At 34.1% G+C, this 19,228-nt stretch overlaps 3 protein-coding genes across 3 annotated transcripts; 2 read left to right on the forward strand and 1 right to left on the reverse strand.

Moving 5' to 3' along the window:
* Positions 1 to 140: 140 nt before the first annotated feature.
* LOC111808655 (AT-hook motif nuclear-localized protein 24-like) lies at positions 141 to 1,661 on the reverse strand. The gene has a single exon (XM_023694772.2). It carries the CDS (start codon positions 1,446 to 1,448, stop codon positions 579 to 581), a length of 870 nt encoding a protein of 289 aa, XP_023550540.2. The 5' UTR covers positions 1,449 to 1,661; the 3' UTR covers positions 141 to 578.
* A 6,260-nt stretch (positions 1,662 to 7,921) lies between these two features.
* Positions 7,922 to 10,642, forward strand: LOC111808093 (ACT domain-containing protein ACR8). The gene is made up of 6 exons (XM_023693897.2): positions 7,922 to 8,328; positions 8,964 to 9,124; positions 9,212 to 9,279; positions 9,368 to 9,937; positions 10,032 to 10,136; positions 10,235 to 10,642. Exons 1-6 carry the CDS (start codon positions 8,258 to 8,260, stop codon positions 10,595 to 10,597), a joined length of 1,338 nt encoding a protein of 445 aa, XP_023549665.2. The 5' UTR covers positions 7,922 to 8,257; the 3' UTR covers positions 10,598 to 10,642.
* Positions 10,643 to 15,941: 5,299 nt separating this feature from the next.
* On the forward strand, positions 15,942 to 18,693 carry LOC111808175 (AT-hook motif nuclear-localized protein 1). The gene is made up of 5 exons (XM_023694004.2): positions 15,942 to 16,761; positions 16,943 to 17,013; positions 17,106 to 17,237; positions 17,926 to 18,087; positions 18,174 to 18,693. Exons 1-5 carry the CDS (start codon positions 16,365 to 16,367, stop codon positions 18,405 to 18,407), a joined length of 996 nt encoding a protein of 331 aa, XP_023549772.2. The 5' UTR covers positions 15,942 to 16,364; the 3' UTR covers positions 18,408 to 18,693.
* Positions 18,694 to 19,228: the final 535 nt, after the last annotated feature.

Below are 19,228 nucleotides of genomic sequence, written 5' to 3' on the forward strand. Positions count from 1 at the left end.
TCTTTTTCATTCGATAACCAATTATTTTTGAAGAAGTTTGATTAAAGAGAAATGAAAACAAAACTAAAAGTGTGGAAATGATGAAATATTAAACAGAAACCAAGAGAATCAATCTCCATAATTTGAGCCGGCAAGGATATAGGAAGTTGTGCTAAGAGTTCTCAAAATCAACCAACACCTATGCCTATCATTTTTTGTTTCTCTACCAACAACTCACTTCCCCAACTATTCAACAACACCAGACCCACTTCATAATTTTAAACCCTAAATCATTCACTTCCCCAATTCTTCTACCCAAAGCTTCCTTTTTTCCATCATGGGTCTTTCACAAACATCCCAAAAATTGTAAATTTTCAAAAAAGATCCAATTTTTTCATGTGGGTAAACTAAATTGGGAGGTGGGTGCATTAAATTTGATCATAAATTTGGGATGTAATCTAATATGATTACCTACAAGATCAAGAAATAACCTGAGAATTAAAGGAACAAACTTGAGACATGGAAAAATAATTCAAAACAAAAACAAACCCAAATTAATTCATCTCCATTTTTTTTTTTTTTTTTTTTTTTTTTGTGGGTTAGTACGGTGGACGGGAATTTGCCCAATAAGCTGCTTCCGATGGTGGCATTTGAATTGAATTTAGCAGATTCGGAGGCAAACCTTGAAACAACGGCCCATTTCCGTCGCCGACGAGTTGCTGCTGTTGTTGGGGCTGTCCAATTTCATCGGGAGACCCAATTCCGCCGCCGCCTTGCATCGACGGAAGTGGCGGCTGGTCGTCCTCCTCCAACGGGAGCCGTTCATAAGCGGCGTTACTAAACGAGGCAGCCATGATGACGACAGGGCCAGAAGCGATTAAAGTACCGACGACGCTACCGCCGACGACTTGACCCTGGCCGCCGGCGAGGTAAATGGTTAAGGTGGTAGCGGCAGGAGGAGCCGGAGGAGGGAGGAAAGACCCGGCAAGGGACAAGATCTCGAAACGACCGTGTAAGTTGACAATTGCACCGGGGGAGGCGGGTTGGCGGAGAGTGACGTTGGTAACGGTGCCGGTACCACTCATGATACAAACGCCGCGTTGTCGGCGGCGAGCGAAGGTAGCAACACTGTCGACGATGTCGCAGCCATCGGTGACCTCGATGACATGGGTCCGAAGGGCGTTAGCACTGTCACGAGTAATGATAATAGGGGGTTTGGGTTTGTTTTTGGATCCGGCAGGTCTGCCTCTAGGGCGACGAGTGATTTCTCCGTCGGGATCTCCACCGCTGTTGGGGGCAGAGTTGTTGGGGTGATGGTCGTCGTCGCGATCACGCTTGAGACGGCTGGTGGTGGCGCTATGTTCCTCTTCGGAATTGTTGTTGTTGTGGTTGTTGTTGTTATGGTGAAACGGAGTCTGGAGATGGAAATCTCGGGTGTGGAAGGGAGGAGGAAGGGAGTGAGCATCCATGGAGTTTAGGGTTTAATTTAGAAACTTGAAATAGAAATGGAAGAAACCCCAAATTGGGAGTTAGTACAAAATGCATACAAAGGATCCCAATTGTTGAAGATTTGGAAGAGAAGAAGAACAAGAAAGGAAAGAGCTTTGGGTTAGGGTTAGATGGGAAATGTGTTGGGATTCGTTAGAGCTGCGTGCTTATGCCTCATGGGACCCTCTCTCTCTCTCTCCTCACGTTAATTCCTTTTTCTCTCTCTAATCAACCTCTTAATCTCGGGTCCGACTTCCCTTAACTCGAGTGTCATATGTGTACGAGCTTCCAACTTGGTTCATCTCCGAGCTATATCCTATTAGGAGAGGGTTCGCTCTAATACCATATGTAACGCATGATGTTTAGGTTCACCTTCGAGTCATATCCTCGTTAACTCAAGTGTTACCATGTTTTTACTAGCTTCCAACTTGGTTTGTCTTGGAGCCATATCCTATTAGGATAGGACTCGCTCTAATACCATATGTAACGTCTGGCACATGGTCAGTAAATTTTTTGAAGTATTTAAATATTAGGAGTCCTTATCCAAATCAAAAAGTCCTCTTATAAACTGTAAAACTCCACGGTTCCGGTTGACACGTAAGTTAAATATTGTAGAATAAAACCCCTAAAATTATTTTTTTACTTTTAATTTTTTACATTTTTTCTTAAAGGAGACCCTCACATGGCTACAATTAAGTTACAACACTATCATATTTTAAAGAAAACGACAGAAAACACGTGCATCTAATGTGAACAATTCAACTGCCACGTGACTGTTCTTCTTAGATATTGTTTTTTCCCAAATTTTTAGTTAAATTATATATATATATATATATAATATCCATGCTTTAAAATTTTAAAATTAAAAAAATAATAATTAAATCTCCACAATATATCAATTGAACTAACAACTTAGAGATGCCTTGACAGATATGACAACAAACTTCCATATAGAAGTAGCTCGCACATGCTCGATAAAGCTTTCTTCGAAAAAAATACATTAAATTAGTCCGTTCCACCGAACCTTTTAATTGATTAAACGTCTTATAAACATCACTTAAATAAATATATCAATTATCATTTTAAAGGTCGATAATTCAAGAATTAAAAAAAAAATAGCTATTTACTATTATTTTTAATGAAACAGACATAACTAAACTGCAGTAGAAAATGATTGTTTAAAAAATAATAATAATAATTAATGTATTTTAATTTCAATTAATACTCCATCACGGAAATTTAATGCTAGACGAAGTCAAGCCACTGGGTACAGACAATGCTTTAACAGTAATTAAACTATTTTTTAAAAACAATTATTATTAAATAAGTTGGGTCCACATAAACGTTTTGCCACGTGTAATATCCCCCGCTTGTTTCGGGTCTATTTCACGGTAACCGGAATCCCCCACACAACTTTTCTTTTTCTTTCCTTCTCTTAAAAAAATAGGCGGTTTGTTTTCTTCCTAAATATATTAAATTTAATTGTTTAATTTTCTATCCAATTTTAAAATAAAATATAAAATTATAATTTTTATATCGGACCCGTTATTAAAAAAGATTAAATAACATTATCTACTTTTACCATGCACAAATAAATAAATATGAATTTAATTTTTTATCAGCATGCTCGAAAAAGGCATATTTCTACCAAATTTTCGAGATAATGTAGTTCATTTATCGAGAGATTATAATTTTAATTAATTGCTCATAAAATGAAATAATTTAAAGGTAAAGTTGGAATTTGAAGAGAATCTAAATTTGGTTAAGGAAAGTCGTATAGTTTTTAAAATATTATTTTGTGTCCCTTAATTGTTTATATTTTTCATTTATATACTCCAATCATCAAATAATTATTGTTGGTTTCTTTTTAAAAATAGAAAATTAAAATTGTAAGTCTAATTACGTGAAATAAATATATATTTCATATTTAAGAATTTAAAATATATATTAAAAAAGGTGGGAAATTATGAGGAGAGAGAAAGGGAGGGGGTTTGACCGCATAATCCAGAGTGTTGGGGGAGGTAAAGACGCGTGGGGTGCGCTGACAAACACCAAGCTTATATTAAAATATTAATTTTAATCCCTCCCATCCTTTCTTTCTAAATACTCTTAATACTTTTACAAATTTTTTAATTTTTTGTTTTTATTTTTATTTTATTTCAATAGATTCTTCACCTTTTAAAAAAATATATTTATTGAGTTTTCAAATTTTGAATTCCGTCTAATAATTTTTAAATTTTCATATATTTTTGTTATATCTCTATCAACCGAACAAATGAATTATTCCCTCCACCCTAAATTATGCCTTGTTTTCCCTTCTTCGATTATCGTGTGTGAGCATGCGTTATCAGACGGGCTCGCACACTCTCTCCACATCTGGCTTGTTGAACCAACACACGCTAACGGGCTCTTTATCGTACATCACAAAGTAAAAAGTCGTCAATATATCATGGTAAACATAATTTTGATAAGTTATCTTGATATTTTACTTAATTAGTCAAAAAATATGGTTACAGACCAACCCAACTCAATCCTACCTTACTTTTAAAATTTTATAACATTAAGAATATTTGAGTTTTGTTGTTCGGATATTAAAGCTTTAAAAATAATTATAAAAAAAAAAAACGGGACAATTCAACCCAACTTAACCCAGAAAAGAAAGGTTGAACTAGATTGAATTGTGAACTCTGTTTCAGTTGTTCGAGTCACTCATCCAACCAACTTGAAATTTAGAGTTGATCCAAAAAATTTCTCGTGTACACAGGTAACAAATATACGAAATTAGTAGAGGAATAAAAGCAATGTAAAGGGGGGACATTACAAAGCTCCCACCCTCCTTCCACCTAAAACTAATATCTCTTTTATTTGTGTCTGCAACTTCCATGAACGCAAACTCATGCACCACAAAGATGCCTTCTGTCGGTCTCTTTCTCATCCTCCAATGCCCCTATCATTTACACTTTCTAAACACACAATTCATCATCGTGGACTACGTATTTACAAGTTACAACATATCACTAACATCTTCTACGAACGTCCAAGGTTCTTAACTTGTATAACAATTTTAAAAATGAGATAGATTTGAGTTGTATTATTGTGAGATTCCACGTCAATTAGAGAGAGGAACAAAACATTTCTGATAAGAGCGTGGAAACAATGAACCGAAGACGAAACATAACAGACTAAATTTTGAACATAAGAATTAAGAAAGTATCCATAATTTATGAACAAAGGAATCCATATTTACAAAAAAAAAAAAAAAAAAAAAAAAAAAAAAAAAAAAAAAAAAAAAAAAAGGGTCAAGTAATTAATTAAAAAGGGTAAATAATAAAAGTGGATTTGAAGAGGTAAGAGATGGAGGAAAGGTGGGCATGTGAGAGGCAACAACAACATGGCTGCAATTATGGGATGCTTTCTGCAACTCTTCTCTATCTATCTGCACCTTCCTCATCTCAAGACATTGTATATTATAATATTTTGAGTGTGGAAGATTTTGAGGAAGAGCCTTACATTAATTAATTAAAAAGATGATCTAGTAAGAAATACATCTCTATTCGTAAAGTATCATATCAATGAATACAAAAAATAACCCAAACACTAAATTATCGTACCATTGTGGGAGTTTACGGTTCTTATCACTAACATGCCTCGTTTTTCCGCTACACCACACTGAAAGCTCAAGAAACCCACATGATTTCTTTTCCAACTTCGTCCTTATCGCTTCATTCCTAAGAAAAATGGTGAGAAAATAAGCATAATTTTCTGTCCATATATTAATGATGACTAAAGTTTAATAATATTAATGTTATTTTTTAATGCTCGAGTATACTAAAAAATGATATTTTCAATTTTGAAAAAAAAAATTAATAGAGTATAAAAATATTTTTAAATTAGTTTCCCACTATTATTTATAATATTTACACAGAGGAAATATAGAAATTATCAAATCAATTATATAATGATATTATAATGATTTGATAGTTTAACTTATTAAAAAATGAGGTTTCATATAATATTAAATTAATTAAATAAATAATCAATTAATTAACCTTAAAAGCTCCAAAATACTATTTAAGATACGCTTCATTCTTTGTACTTGGATTTGGGGGAGAGAAAAATAAAATAAAAAATAAAATAAAATAAACGAAGAAAAGAAAAATTATAAATTAAAGGATTTCAAAAAGGAAAAAGTTATTTACGGCCGCAAAATCTTTAATCCGTTGTACGGACACCCAAAAAGAAAAAAAAAACTACAATATTTGGAAATCTCAATTAAAAAACCATTTAATTTCTAGAAATATTTTAATAATCATATCTTTATGTTGGATATTATAAATCTATTTACAACTATAGAGAGAGAGAGAGAGATTTTAATTTGGGAGAAAAGTGACCAATTTTTATAATTTAAGCCAAAGTATGAACCATATATTAAATTTATACGTCGTGTATAAAAATAAAGTTTAATTTGTAAATAAATGAAAAATAAAAAGATATCAATTGGGCTAATAGTCTTGAAAGCCCAATACGTTATGGGCTTTAAACACCGTTGGCCCATGCCCTCAATTATGGATAAACTCGTAACTTCCTTTTCATTATTTTATTTTATTTCTCACACCCATAATTGGTCCCACTGCCACCTTAGTCTCGTGAATGTCACGTGACCTTCCTATTTTTAATCAATATTGTCACGCTTGCAAGGGGGTACTTCTTTACTCTATACTTTCACACCATATAATATAATATAATTAAACAACACCTTTCAACTTTCATTCACAAATCCACTCAACAATTATAAATTAAATTTTCAATATATATAAGTAATTATTCTTATGATTAATATCTAAATTTGAAAATATTGAAATAATTTTTATTGATGGAAAAATATATGTGATGTTAATAATTTAGGTTTGTAATGGAAGCTTAGAAGGCAAGGAAGCAATATTGCAACTAAGCACGTGACAGTTTGCTTGAGTTACACGTTTTCTGAATTTGCTTTCTTTCATTCCTTCAGTAGAGTAGTCTCACGTCACCCGTCTTCTACTATCTTCTTCTCTTACGGGGAATCAACACCCTCCATCTTGTTAACATCAGACGGTCCATCATTCCGTACGTACGATAACGCCCCAGTGCTCTCTATCACCCAATCCGAACCCCAACCAACCATAGCCTGCCACTTGGACAAGAAAGAGCGGAGGTGGAAGCATGCGTTGATCACGTGATTGAGAGGGGAAAACAAAACATGGTGAGATAGGGAGAAATCTGCGGCGCCATCGTTTTTTCGAATTTGGCGCCACTCCCATCATCGACGGTCAAAAAGCCGTGCCGTCGTCCACGCCACCCGCATATAATGGCGGGACTTCCTATATATATATATTATATATATATATATATATAAAAAGAAAACCTCCACTGGGACCTACTACCTCCATCGTCTTAGCTGTTGACTACCTGTCAGCTCATCTTTTCTCAACCCCCCACCAGGGGTCGGGTCCTTCAGCTTGTGGGCCCCCTTAATTAGCGGGAACCAACCTAGTATTCTCCCGCCAACTCAATTTCTTTTTATTATTTTATTATAGTTTCTTGTGTTGAACGCCAGCCACTCATTCATTGCCACGTGTCCTATTGTCCGGACACATAACGGCCGTGTTTCTTTCGTTAATTCGCAGTTAATTTCAAGAAACCGGAATGGGCGCCGTAACGGACCCACTCTTCTCCACACGTCGGATGCAAAACGGGGTTACGTCAGCGAGAATGAGTAGTATTTCTCCCGTCGAGCCAATCAAAACCTGCCACGTTGAAAATGAAAGCAATGTGTGTAAGATTACGAAATTACCCTCGGAGAAGATTCATATTTTCAATTCAAGTTGTAATTGTTTATTTATTTTTATCCATATGTCTTTTTTAATATTTAAATTGTATTGGTAAGATCAAAGAAATTAAATAAACGGGGCAAGAGGACGACAAGGAAGGGGTCGGGGGCAAAGAAAAGGCGGTGTTGTCACGTGGGGACGTCATTAGAAAATCCAACTTAATTAGGAAGCTAAAGAGGGTCTTGAAGGGAACAGTGGGACCCATTCATACCACGTGGACGATCCCCACCATCACCTTCAATTCTACAAATCCGCCACGATTTTATTTTCTTATTTTGGTACCGTACCGACCCCCCAAATTTGAGTCAAATGCAAGCGAAAACGTCTCTGATTAAATCCCACGCGGCGTCCTACGTGGACTCAATCTTCAATCCTATTGGACTCACTAACCCTTTCCTTCGTGGTTAGGAAAAGAGAGTGGTCCCCTGCCGCGCGTGGGGATTTAAAATGAAAGTGCCACGCGCAAGTCACTGCGGCTATTCTCACGCCTTTGACGCGTGAGCGCCCAAGCCAATATTCCTTATATAAAAATATATTTTTTAAAAAAGGGAAAATAATAAATTAGTTGTAAATATAAGTGCGACCATCCAGGAGGCAAGGAGTCAAGGCCTAGGCGTGCTTTGCGCTTCTAAGAGAGAGAATACTGACTCTTCTAGAGAGAAAAACATACTTTCAAATTGACGGGAGGTTTCCGGCGACTGTTGCTGTTGTCGATCGTGGTTTGCTCCGACGGCTAGGACAAGTAACGCGAACGGAAGTTCCAAGGTTAAGCTATTTTTGAGAGAGCGTTTTGTTTCGGTCGACTGGAGAAATCGCTGTCTTCGCTGCTGCTTCTAGAGATTATCACGAGCGAAATTTGCGTTTTGAGCGGTTGAATTGCTCTCTTGTTTTCTCCTTAACAGCCTGAATTGTAAGTTACTATGGTGGAGATGGAGTGGCCTGGGAGTCTTGATGAATATTCAAAGCTTATCAATCGGATGAACGCGCCCAGGTTTGTTTTCTTTCAATCTTTTGCGATTTCTCCTGCCTGCAGTTGCAACCATTGCCAATCGTTCACTTTACGAATGTTCTGTTTCTGTAATAGCATGATTTTCTGGTCAACAGTAGGTTAATCTTGCCGTATTTTTATCGTTCTTTGGGATTTCTCTCGTTTCTTTCGATCTTTTAGTTTTAGGGTTTAATTAGTTTTCGATTTGCAAATCTGCTGGTTTCCTTATCGGTGAACAGCGTTTGCTAATTTTCAGCACCGTAATCTTCACTTCCCTTCTGTGAGAGGTTTCTTTCCCCATACGTTTTCAGATTCGGTCCGACTCCGATTTCTGCGTTCACATGCTTCCAACTGAGAGGAATTTAAAATTACCGACCGGAAATTTCTCCTCTCTTCCATCTTTGAACTTTTCAAACTTTCTAGACTATTTTGGAAGCCTCTATTCTAGACATAGCACCGGTTTTCATATAGTCTTGATTAATTTATGGTTTGTCTGACCCTGTCCAGCGGCATCATTCAAACATCTTTCCCGAGACTTTTCAGAGATCCATGTGGCTTCGTATTTGAAACTTCAAAACTAGGGATATAGATGACAATTAAACTTGACGTAACTTGACCGATTGCTACCTCTTTTGCAGGGTTATAATCGACAATACCGTATGCGAAACTGCGACTCTGGTCAAGGTCGACAGTGCAAGAAGACATGGAATCCTCTTGGAAGCTGTACAAGTGTTAACGGACTTGAACCTTTCAATTCAGAAAGCTTACATTTCTTCAGATGGAAGATGGTTCATGGATGGTATGCTTAAATGGCATTTAATGCTAATGAATATGCATTTGATTCAGTCTTTTTTTAATAAATTCATTCTATTAATTTTGCTTGCAGTTTTTCATGTGACTGATATTGAGGGAAATAAATTAACCGACCAGGGCGTTATTAGCTACCTTGAGAAGGTAATTAATAGGATCCGAACCCCAATTAATTTTGATCTGTTTCCATTAATGTATTGTAACTTACTTGCGTTGATGGGTTGTCTTGTAGTCACTTGCAACGATTCACTGTGGCAAAGCTGCTGCCTCAAACGATTTCACAGCCCTGGAGCTAACTGGGACAGACCGTGTCGGGCTTCTTTCGGAGATATTTGCAGTGTTGGCTGAGCTTCGATGCGATGTTGTTGAGGCTAAAGTGTGGACTCATAATGGCCGAATCGCTTCCTTAATATATGTCAAGGACTGTAATTCTGATTCCCCTATCAATGACTCCCAGAAAATAGACACCATTGTTGGACGTTTGAGGAATGTTTTGAAAGGCGATGATGACATTCTATATGCCAAGACCTCGGTCTCCATGGCGGTCACCCATACTGAAAGAAGGTTACACCAGATGATGTTTGCTGATCGTGACTATGAAAGGAAGCCTGTTCTGCAGCATAGTGATGATGATTCACCTGTAGTGACAGTTCAGAATTGGGTTAAGAGGGGTTACTCAGTTGTGAATGTTCAATGTAAAGATCGAATGAAGCTGTTATTTGACGTTGTTTGCACGTTGACCGACATGGATTATGTAGTTTTTCATGGCACCATCACTACAGCAATGGATACAGCATATCTGGTAAATGTTTTTCCTACTTTCTGGGTTCATATTATTTCATATGATGGTTGAATCATCCGGTTATTCACATCAACTATCCGTCATTTCGTATCAGGAATTTTACATCAGGCACACTGATGGAACTCCAATTAGCTCCGAGGCTGAAAGGCAGCGTGTCATCCAATGCTTACAAGCTTCCGTGGAGAGGAGGACATCACAGGTACATGCGTTATTCGATCGTGTTATTAACCAAATTCCTCGTTACATTATACAAAAGTTGCAGGCATCTTAACTGTTTATGATGTGTGTATGCTACAGGGTGTGAGATTGGAGTTGTGCACAACCGACAGGCCATGTCTCTTAGCGGACGTTACCAGAACATTTAGAGAGAACGGTTTAAACGTCACAAGAGCAGAGGTATCGACTTCAGCAGAGGTAGCTCTAAACCTCTTCTACGTAACGAATGCACATGGGAGTGCTGCAGATGCGAAAACCATCGAGTCTGTTCGGGAGAAAATTGGGTTGAGCAGCTTGAAAGTGAAGGAACTGCCGTTGATTTCTCAACAAAAGACAGAAGGGGAGGAGCAGGCGGCGGGTGTTGGTGGGGCCGTGTTGTTATCTCTTGGGAGCATATTGAGAAGGAATCTATACAACTTGGGATTGATCAGGTCATACTCGTAGGAATAATATAATAGCAGAGCATGGAAAGTTAAAAGGAAAAAGCAGATTTGTCCATATGTCTAGTTTAGCCTAGCATATTCTTTGCTTGAAGTTTGGTCATATTGTGTACATAAAAGAAGCAACATTTGAAGGAAGGGAAGGGCTGGTTTGGTCGGCGAAGAGGAGAAAGAACAAGAGAACTGATTGTTATAGGTCTGCCATCTGCTGCTGCTTGCATAGGTTGTATACAGCTTAACACATTGTACATAACACCCTTTTTTTAAGTACTTGAATCAATCTTTACCTTTTGTTTTTTTCTTTTTTTAAATCTAAGTTACAATGTATTATTTTAAAATTAAAAATAAATTTAGATTTTGGGCCTCGGCCCATAGACAATGGGCCTTGGATAAATATTTTGAAAGCCCATAAGCTCATTTCAAATTCAAGGCCCAAAACATCACCTCGGCCAATTTCTGCAATTGATATAGACTACAAATAAATAAATAAATAAAATAACTATGAATTTGTGTTAATTACTCCACAAGATATTGCTATTATATAGCCATGAAATAGACATTAATAGTCTAAGCACCACTTAATTTCTTTTTTTTTTAAATGTAATTAATTAATCTTTTTCAAGTAATGATTTTCTCTTTCATAAAGAAAAGTTTTCCACTAATTAATCGAAATTAATAAATTAATTATTATCCTGGTTTATTTTATAAATAATTAGGTGGGTTTGTGAAGTTAAATAAATTAAATGTTAGGTAGGATTACAATAAGATGGCTAAGATGGAAAAAATAACAAAAAAAGAAAATATTATTTATTTTTTTTTTCTATTCTTATTAATATTACATAAAATTGTGAATATTTATTCTTTTAACAAAAATGATTATCAAATTTATTTTTATATATTTATTATAAAGTAAACAAAAGAACAAAAAAAAAACGTAAAGATATGATTATTAAACACTTCTCTCCTTATTTTCTCTAAAAAAACAAGAAATGTAACGTAGAGTGAGAAGGAAGAAATATAATATAATAAGATTAATAAAACATATTAATAATATGATATAATTATTAATAAAATAACTACCGTCGATCTTATCTAAATCCACTTTAATTCAAATTTATCAGTAATATTATTTTATTGGGTATGGGGATTTTTTCTTTTTTCTTTTTTCTTTTTTATTTTTTCTAAAAAATAAGTTAGATACTTTTTGGATAATATTTATATGTATAAAAAAAACCGACACATTATTTATTTATTTATTATTATATATTTATATTTATATCTACTTCGTCAATGGTAATGGCCATATTACTAAAATATTTTATTATATAATTGAAATTGGATTTCTCCCATCTTTATTTTAAAAAATAATTTTAGCAAACATTAAAATAAGAAATATAAATTTTGTTTATATACATTTACAATTTATGTTTATTTGGTGTCTCTAAGGTTTTGATCTTTTAGATTTGATATATTATTATTATTATTTTGTAAATTAGATCTATTAAATTTTAATTTTTTTAATTTTTTTTTTACCTAATCTAATTCTAATATTTTATTTTTTAAAAAATAAAATAATGATAATAAATAAAAGAAAGAGGACTTTGCTACCTCTCCACTCATCCTTAATGACCTCGAGTTTGTCGATTCGTATCTCCTTTCAACTCTATCGTCCTCTGGCGTGTTGCAAAAATTGCTAGTGTTAGAAATCATGGCTCTCCACGATAGTATGATAATAAACTCACATGGCTTTGCTTTGGGCTTAACCAAAAGGCCCATGATCTTCTGCTAAACATGACTCACTCCTAATAATGCTCAACAAATAGGACCAACAATTTCACTGTGTGAAAGGAAGACATTCAAAGAAGGAGAAGTTAGTGTCAAAGATTGAACCAATGAACCATTATGGCTGAAGTTGATTTGTTGGCCGATTTGAAGGGCATCCACACACACTTGAACTCGTCTCGATGGGGGACGTCGTGAGAGAACAAAGCAAAGCTTGGTTGAACTTGATTGAACATTGTACTGTCGGGGAGGCAATATTGAGCCTAAAACAAAAGAAGGTAATAGTGAATTTTTATACACTTTCATAAGTGATAGCTCTCTCATTTTTCAATAAAATCACTTGATTCTTATATCGATAGGTTCTATTTGACTAGTCTTAAGAGTTCTGTGAAGGAACCAAACGTTTACTTAGAGCGTGCAAACCAAACGTGAAGAAGACAAAATATAAACAAAAAGACACACGTAAAGAGGAGAACCAAAATCTAGAAGAGGAAGACAACAAGTCTAACGTTGTTCAGTTGGAATTGTCCAGTCCTCACTTCCTAATCTTAACCTTGTTCAGATAAGAGTGAGAGACTACATAGTTAGATGAAAAACTATTAGTAGAGTGTCGTTACCTCCGTTGTGAGACCAAGATCATGGGTTAGAACTAACGCCAAGGACACGTCTCAAGGACCTATGATACAGGTCTAAAACGACGTGATAATGAAGGGACTAACAAAATGATGATCTAAGATATCTTAAGAACTTAAGATGAACTCTGAGAGCTAGATATTCAGATAGAACCAAGAAATTAGACTTTGATACCTTTCGCAAACTTGTACTTGAGAATAAAGTAAGAATAAAATACTTAACGGATAAATGAACGAAACGAAACAAAATGCCATAAGACTTAAGAACAAACTAAGAACAATCAACAAACTGCTTACTGAATGTTTTTATACTCATTCTTGCTGCTTCAATTTCCATTTCAAATGAAGCTTGACAAAGTGGTCGAGCCAGAGCACTTACACGAGCTGCAGGGTTATAGAGGTTAGACTAGATAAGTATGTCGTATTTCTATGCTTTTTACCGACTCAACTTTGATGTATATTGAAAGCATCTATCGTTAAAAGTGTTTGTCATTGCAAGTTGTATCATTCTCTTGCTCGGGTGGTTTGACTATTGTTTTATTTTAATTTCTTTAAATTAATCACGAGTTTTAGATTTATACGTCTTTTCAAACATTCATAAGGAAGTAACGACTATACACGCTCGTAGGATTATAATTTAAACTTTTAATTTTATGTCTAATAGCTAATGACTATTAAGTTCGCTAATTTATTCAATACAATACAAAATTGTGCCCGGGATAAGTGGCATGTAATTTAAAATAGACATTGGGTTATTAGGGATTATAATTTTTAATTACACCACAACTTATGTTGCTTTTGTTTTAATTAATGAAACATCGTGTTTTTATTGAATAATAACCACTTTAGTAATTTTAATTGCTAAAAATCATGTGAAAGAAATGATTGTACCCAACCACAAAATTAAGTAAATAGAAAAATATATATATAATCAAAGTAATTAAAAATATTAAAGATAATTAATAAATAATTAGAAAAAAACTAAATAAAATTCAATTATATATATATATATATATATAATTAAAAGAAATTGAGATCATAATTTTCAAAACTCTATATTGAATAAAAATATACATTAAAAAAATAATAACGTATGATATTGAAAATACAAAAGAGTGACACTTATGAGCGGTTTGGTTAAAGATTTTGTTTAAGACGTCTGAAAAAATGTCAGTAAAAAGAATGTACGAGAATAGAATATCTAAAAGTCAAATAACGGTAAAAAAAATTGTGTTACATCAAAAAGTATTTATAACAATTTTATTAAATTATGTAATAAAAAAATTAATTTTTGTTAAAGTAAAACTTCATACGAACTATCTACGTGTCAATAAGATCTTTTGTATTTAGCTAATTATGTGGGCTAAGTAGCTTACTCGATAAAAATAAAAAAATGTTTGATATAAAATGGATTCAAATGGTTCTCGAGTCCATAAGTTTAGATAGTAATATGGGTGGGGTCTTGAACATATTGACTTTTCCATATCTTCATCGTCTTAGATTGTCAAACCCTAGATCTCATTTACTATCTAAACCCATTGACTCAAGACCCACTTAAATCCGTATTCTCAATCATCCATTTGACCCACACGATCAATTAAATATAAAGATTGTCTGATTAATATGTATATACCTAACTTTCACTCGTCCAACCAGACAAGGTATTTATGAAATTTTATTAAAATAATAAAAAAAAAACATTTAAATTATAATTTCTTTTTTAAGATGAAATTGCAACCATTAAAATTAATTTTCTTGGTTAATTTAGGAATTTAAAAAAAAAAAAAATTGATTAATTTAAAATCTGAATTAATTAATAGTATGGGAATTCGTCTTATTCCTAAATAATATATATATTTTTACCGACTTTTAAAATATTATTTTCAATCTCAGGCAACTGTACTTTGACAATTCAACCACGAATTATTTTTTACATTAAAAAAAAATAGTTATATTATTTATTTCCCTTAATAATACAAACAATTATGGCTGTATTAAAAATAAAGAAAAAAAAAGCTTCTTTTTATAATAATAATAAATAAATAAATCTTGATTTTTTTAATATATAAAAAAGTGTCAACAGATTCCTTTTTTCCTCCAATAATCGTTTCGTGTTCGGTCGGCCAAGAAAATGTTTATGTACAATTTATTTATTTATTATTTTAAATTGTAAATTATAATAAATGAATGAAAAATTAATAATAATAACAACAATACACATGGTCTTGATTTAATTTTTTTTTTACAAAATGAGAAAATTATGTTTTTAAAATATAAAATTTCCAATAATTTGAAATTTAATTTTTTTAAAAAAAATAACTTAATTTATTCTTCAAATTCACATTAGACTTTTTACATAATAATCAAAATAAAATATTTAAAAGTATAAAAAAAATAAAAAAAAAAAGGACAAAAATTAAATAAGGGAAGAGAATTCCTTCAGGCTTTGGCAACCTCATATTTACTTTTCTCTTTACCAAAACAATATATTATTATAATAAAAACAAATATTATTATATTATTTTAAAATTAAAACGATAATTATTAAGCGTTGGTTCTCTAGAAAAAGTAGTCCCAGTTATTATTAATATTATTCTTTCAAATTGCTACTTTTTCAGAAACAAAATAATAATAATAATAATTATTATTATTATTATTATTAATTAATTAATTAAAAAAATCACCCACCCACTTTTGAAAAATCAAATAAATTTTATATTATTATTCCTCTGCCGGATTCCCAACTATACTCAATTACCAATTTTTTAACAAATAAAAAAATAAACCCTTAAGAAAATTGGTTTCTTTATGGCCATAATTCAATATTCTTTTTAATTAATTAATTAATTAATTAATTAATATTTTGAATCTAAATTCGACAGTCTTTGGTGAAGTTAAGTTAGGCCTCTAATTATCTAATCTGCACAAACAAGTTTTCATTTCTGACCATTTTCCCATTCAAATCAAAACCTGAGTTTCTTTTTTTTTCTTTTTTTTTTTTTTCTTAAATTCTATTTTTAATGTTTTAATGTTTTAATGTTTTTATTTTCCTGAAAATAGATCAGCATGCTGTAGGCTTTGTGTTGAGCTTAACTGTTTATTTTTAGCAAATCTCTTAAAGTAAACAGTCTTTTTTTGATGTTTTTCAGTTCTTCAAATTTCCTTGCTCTGTTCTTCCGTTCTTCAAATTTTTTTTAAAAAAATTAATATTCGTGTTTCTGGGTTTTGATTTTGAGGATCGTGTTCTTCGTGTTCTTCGTGAGGGGATGGAAATTAGAGAATGAAAAATGAGTTTTGATAAATAGTTGAGGAAATATTTGTTGGGTTTTCCCTATTTTTGTTTTTTTCTTTTAAGTAATGGAGGGAAGGGACGGTGGTGCAAGTAGTGGGGTTACTGTAGTTGGATCAGATGCTCCGTCCAAGTACCAAATAGCTCCCAGGACCTCCGATAGCCCACCGCAGAGCGGTGGAGCAACGCTGCCACCGGCGACTCAACCAACTTCCACGCTGTCGGCCTCGGCGCAGGTACCTGCGCAGCCTACGCCACCCACGGCGGCCTCCTCTGTTCCGGGAAAGAAGAAAAGAGGGAGGCCGAGAAAATATGGACCCGATGGCTCTGTTAATATGGCTCTGTCTCCCAAGCCGATATCGTCGTCGGTGCCGCCGCCGGTGATTGACTTCTCGGCGGAGAATAAGGGGAAAGTCCGGCTGGCGAGTGGTGTGAGCAAAACCAAATTCGAAGTGGATAATTTAGGTAATGGGAGTGGATGTGGGTCCTGTATTGGGATTCTTTGATTTAGTTCTTGTTGGTCTGATTCTTAAAAGATTGATAGCTTTCTAATTTGATCTGAGAATGTCGGGATCTTTTTCTTTTTTGTTGTTCTTGTTTGATTAGACTCCATGATTTGTCACTAAATGTGTCGTGTCTTTTGCAGGCGATTGGGTGGTTCCATGTTCTGTTGGTGCAAATTTTACGCCTCATATCATCACTGTCGATGCGGGCGAGGTAAAATGCTCATTCAAATCATTCATTTCTTTAACTCTTTGATCCATACTTTTGTGGATGAACTATGTGACTAAGTTTTTCTTGTTACTTAGGATGTTACAATGAAGATAATATCGTTTTCTCAACAAGGGCCTCGAGCGATATGCGTTTTATCTGCTAATGGTGTGATCTCGAGTGTCACTCTTCGTCAGCCTGATTCGTCTGGAGGAACATTAACATATGAGGTGATGCATTTATTGTATCCTCTTGGTTAATCAGTTCTGAATGAATTCATGAAGTTTGTGATGTTTTTCGTCTCTTGGATCTTCTTGGTATGCTTTTCTTGGTTCGATCATGTTTGTTATGTTCTGACTTAGGTGGTTGATTCGTTCATGGGACTGTTTACGAGTTGATTCATGGGGCTTTAATGTTTTTTCCCATGTTATAGGCAGTAAAAACCTTATTCCGTACGAGGTTACAACTCATTGCTAGTAGATATTGTCTTATTTGTGCTTTTTCTTTTAAGGGCTTCCTCTCAAGATTTTAAAACACGTTTACTAGGAAGATTTTTCACACTCTTATGTGGGATCTCACAATCCACCCCTTTAGAAGCCAACGTCCCTGCTGGCACACCATCCGGTGTCTAGCTTTGATATCATTTATAACCGTTCATGCCCACCGCCAGTAGATATTGTCCTCTTTGAGCTTTCTCTTCGAGGGGTTTTTCTCAAAGTTTTAAAACGCGTCTAAAAGGGAGAGATTTTCACACCCTTATAAAGAATGTTTCGTTCTTCTCTCCAACTGATGTGGGGTTCGAATCACGATTGTTCGTCTCACGTACTTCTCTGTGAAAACGCAGCTGAGAGAGGATAAAGTATACGATTAGAATGTCGAAAATATCTCATATCGATCTTCTTCACTTTTTATTCACAGGGTCGATTTGAAATACTATCCTTATCTGGCTCGTTCATGCCGAGTGACAATGGAGGAACTAGAAGTAGATCGGGTGGAATGAGTGTTTCCTTAGCAAGTCCAGACGGGCGTGTCGTAGGCGGTGGAGTTGCTGGTCTATTAGTAGCTGCAAGTCCTATTCAGGTACGGTATTTCTATGTTCGATCCGTTATCGATATGGCCTATGAGCTACGAAAAACTGAGATTTCGCTTATTCTTTGCAAAAATAGGTTGTAGTAGGGAGTTTTCTTTCTGGAAATCAACATGAGCAGAAACCTAAAAAGCCAAAACAAGATACTAATTCAACTGCTCCGCCAACTGCTGCCATTCCAATATCTTGCGTCGACCCTAAGTCGAACCTCTCGCCGTCCAGTCCCTTTCGTGGCGATAACTGGTCGACGCTGCCAACCGATTCGAGGAATAATAAGCCAACTGATATCAATGTATCCCTACCCAGTGCTTGATATCTAAGCTCCATACCTCATTTGCCATCAACAACAAGCTTCTAGTTGGTGGATTCCTCATCTTGTGTTCATGCTCTCTGTAACTTACCATTGTACTTCCTATGTAGAATTTCGAACCGCCCCACGTCCCCTGTGGATCCCCCTCGGTTAGCTTTTCACTTGGTAGAGTAGTTATAGGCTCCCCGATGCAGCTGTGTTGAGTTGAGTCAAGTAGAATAGTTTGATATAATGTGAACGACTTTTGCTCTGTTTCATACTAATGGATTGTGATTTTAAATTTCGTTCATTTTTGCTTGGATTCACATTAGATTTAGATTGAAAACTCTTTTGGTCGAGTTAAGAAGATGAAGCGAAAGAAACCGTTAAAATGAACAAAAAGCCAATCCATAAGCTATGAAGGATCACATAAGAAATTGATTTCAAAATATTAACAAAAAAAAAAAAAAAAAATGAAGTCAACTATAATCAACATCAATAATATATATATATATATATATATATATTAATGATTTGATTGGTGTAATTACGTAATTTGATTGAACTAATCAAATCAATATTATAAAGATTGATTAAGCAAATTAAGTAAGAGTGAATCCATGCATGTATTATTATTATTACTATTATTATTACTATTATTATTATTATATCATTATTTCTTTTTTTACGTGTTTATATGATTTAATGACGGATCAACCAGGACTATCAAACTCAAATCATAAAAGTTGGACTGAATTGAGTTTTTTAAAAATCGAAATTTTGATTTGGTTTATGGGTTAACATTTTTTTGGTCAAATTAATCTGAAAATAGATTTACAACTCAA

The sequence above is a fragment of the Cucurbita pepo genome, chromosome 13 (genome assembly GCF_057944985.1).
Source record: "Cucurbita pepo subsp. pepo isolate OVF chromosome 13, ASM5794498v1, whole genome shotgun sequence".
Lineage (NCBI taxonomy): Eukaryota > Viridiplantae > Streptophyta > Magnoliopsida > Cucurbitales > Cucurbitaceae > Cucurbita > Cucurbita pepo.

Excerpts from the sequence above, each read along its gene's own strand:
- LOC111808655 (XM_023694772.2), bottom strand. The coding sequence starts at position 1,448 with ATGGATGCTCACTCCCTTCCTCCTCCCTTCCACACCCGAGATTTCCAT.
- LOC111808093 (XM_023693897.2), top strand. The coding sequence starts at position 8,258 with ATGGTGGAGATGGAGTGGCCTGGGAGTCTTGATGAATATTCAAAGCTT. Across the intron at positions 9,280-9,367 it reads TTATTAGCTACCTTGAGAAG|TCACTTGCAACGATTCACTG; the intron begins GTAATTAATAGG and ends GTTGTCTTGTAG. Across the intron at positions 9,938-10,031 it reads CAATGGATACAGCATATCTG|GAATTTTACATCAGGCACAC; the intron begins GTAAATGTTTTT and ends ATTTCGTATCAG.
- LOC111808175 (XM_023694004.2), top strand. The coding sequence starts at position 16,365 with ATGGAGGGAAGGGACGGTGGTGCAAGTAGTGGGGTTACTGTAGTTGGA. Across the intron at positions 17,014-17,105 it reads TCACTGTCGATGCGGGCGAG|GATGTTACAATGAAGATAAT; the intron begins GTAAAATGCTCA and ends CTTGTTACTTAG. Across the intron at positions 17,238-17,925 it reads GAGGAACATTAACATATGAG|GGTCGATTTGAAATACTATC; the intron begins GTGATGCATTTA and ends TTTTATTCACAG.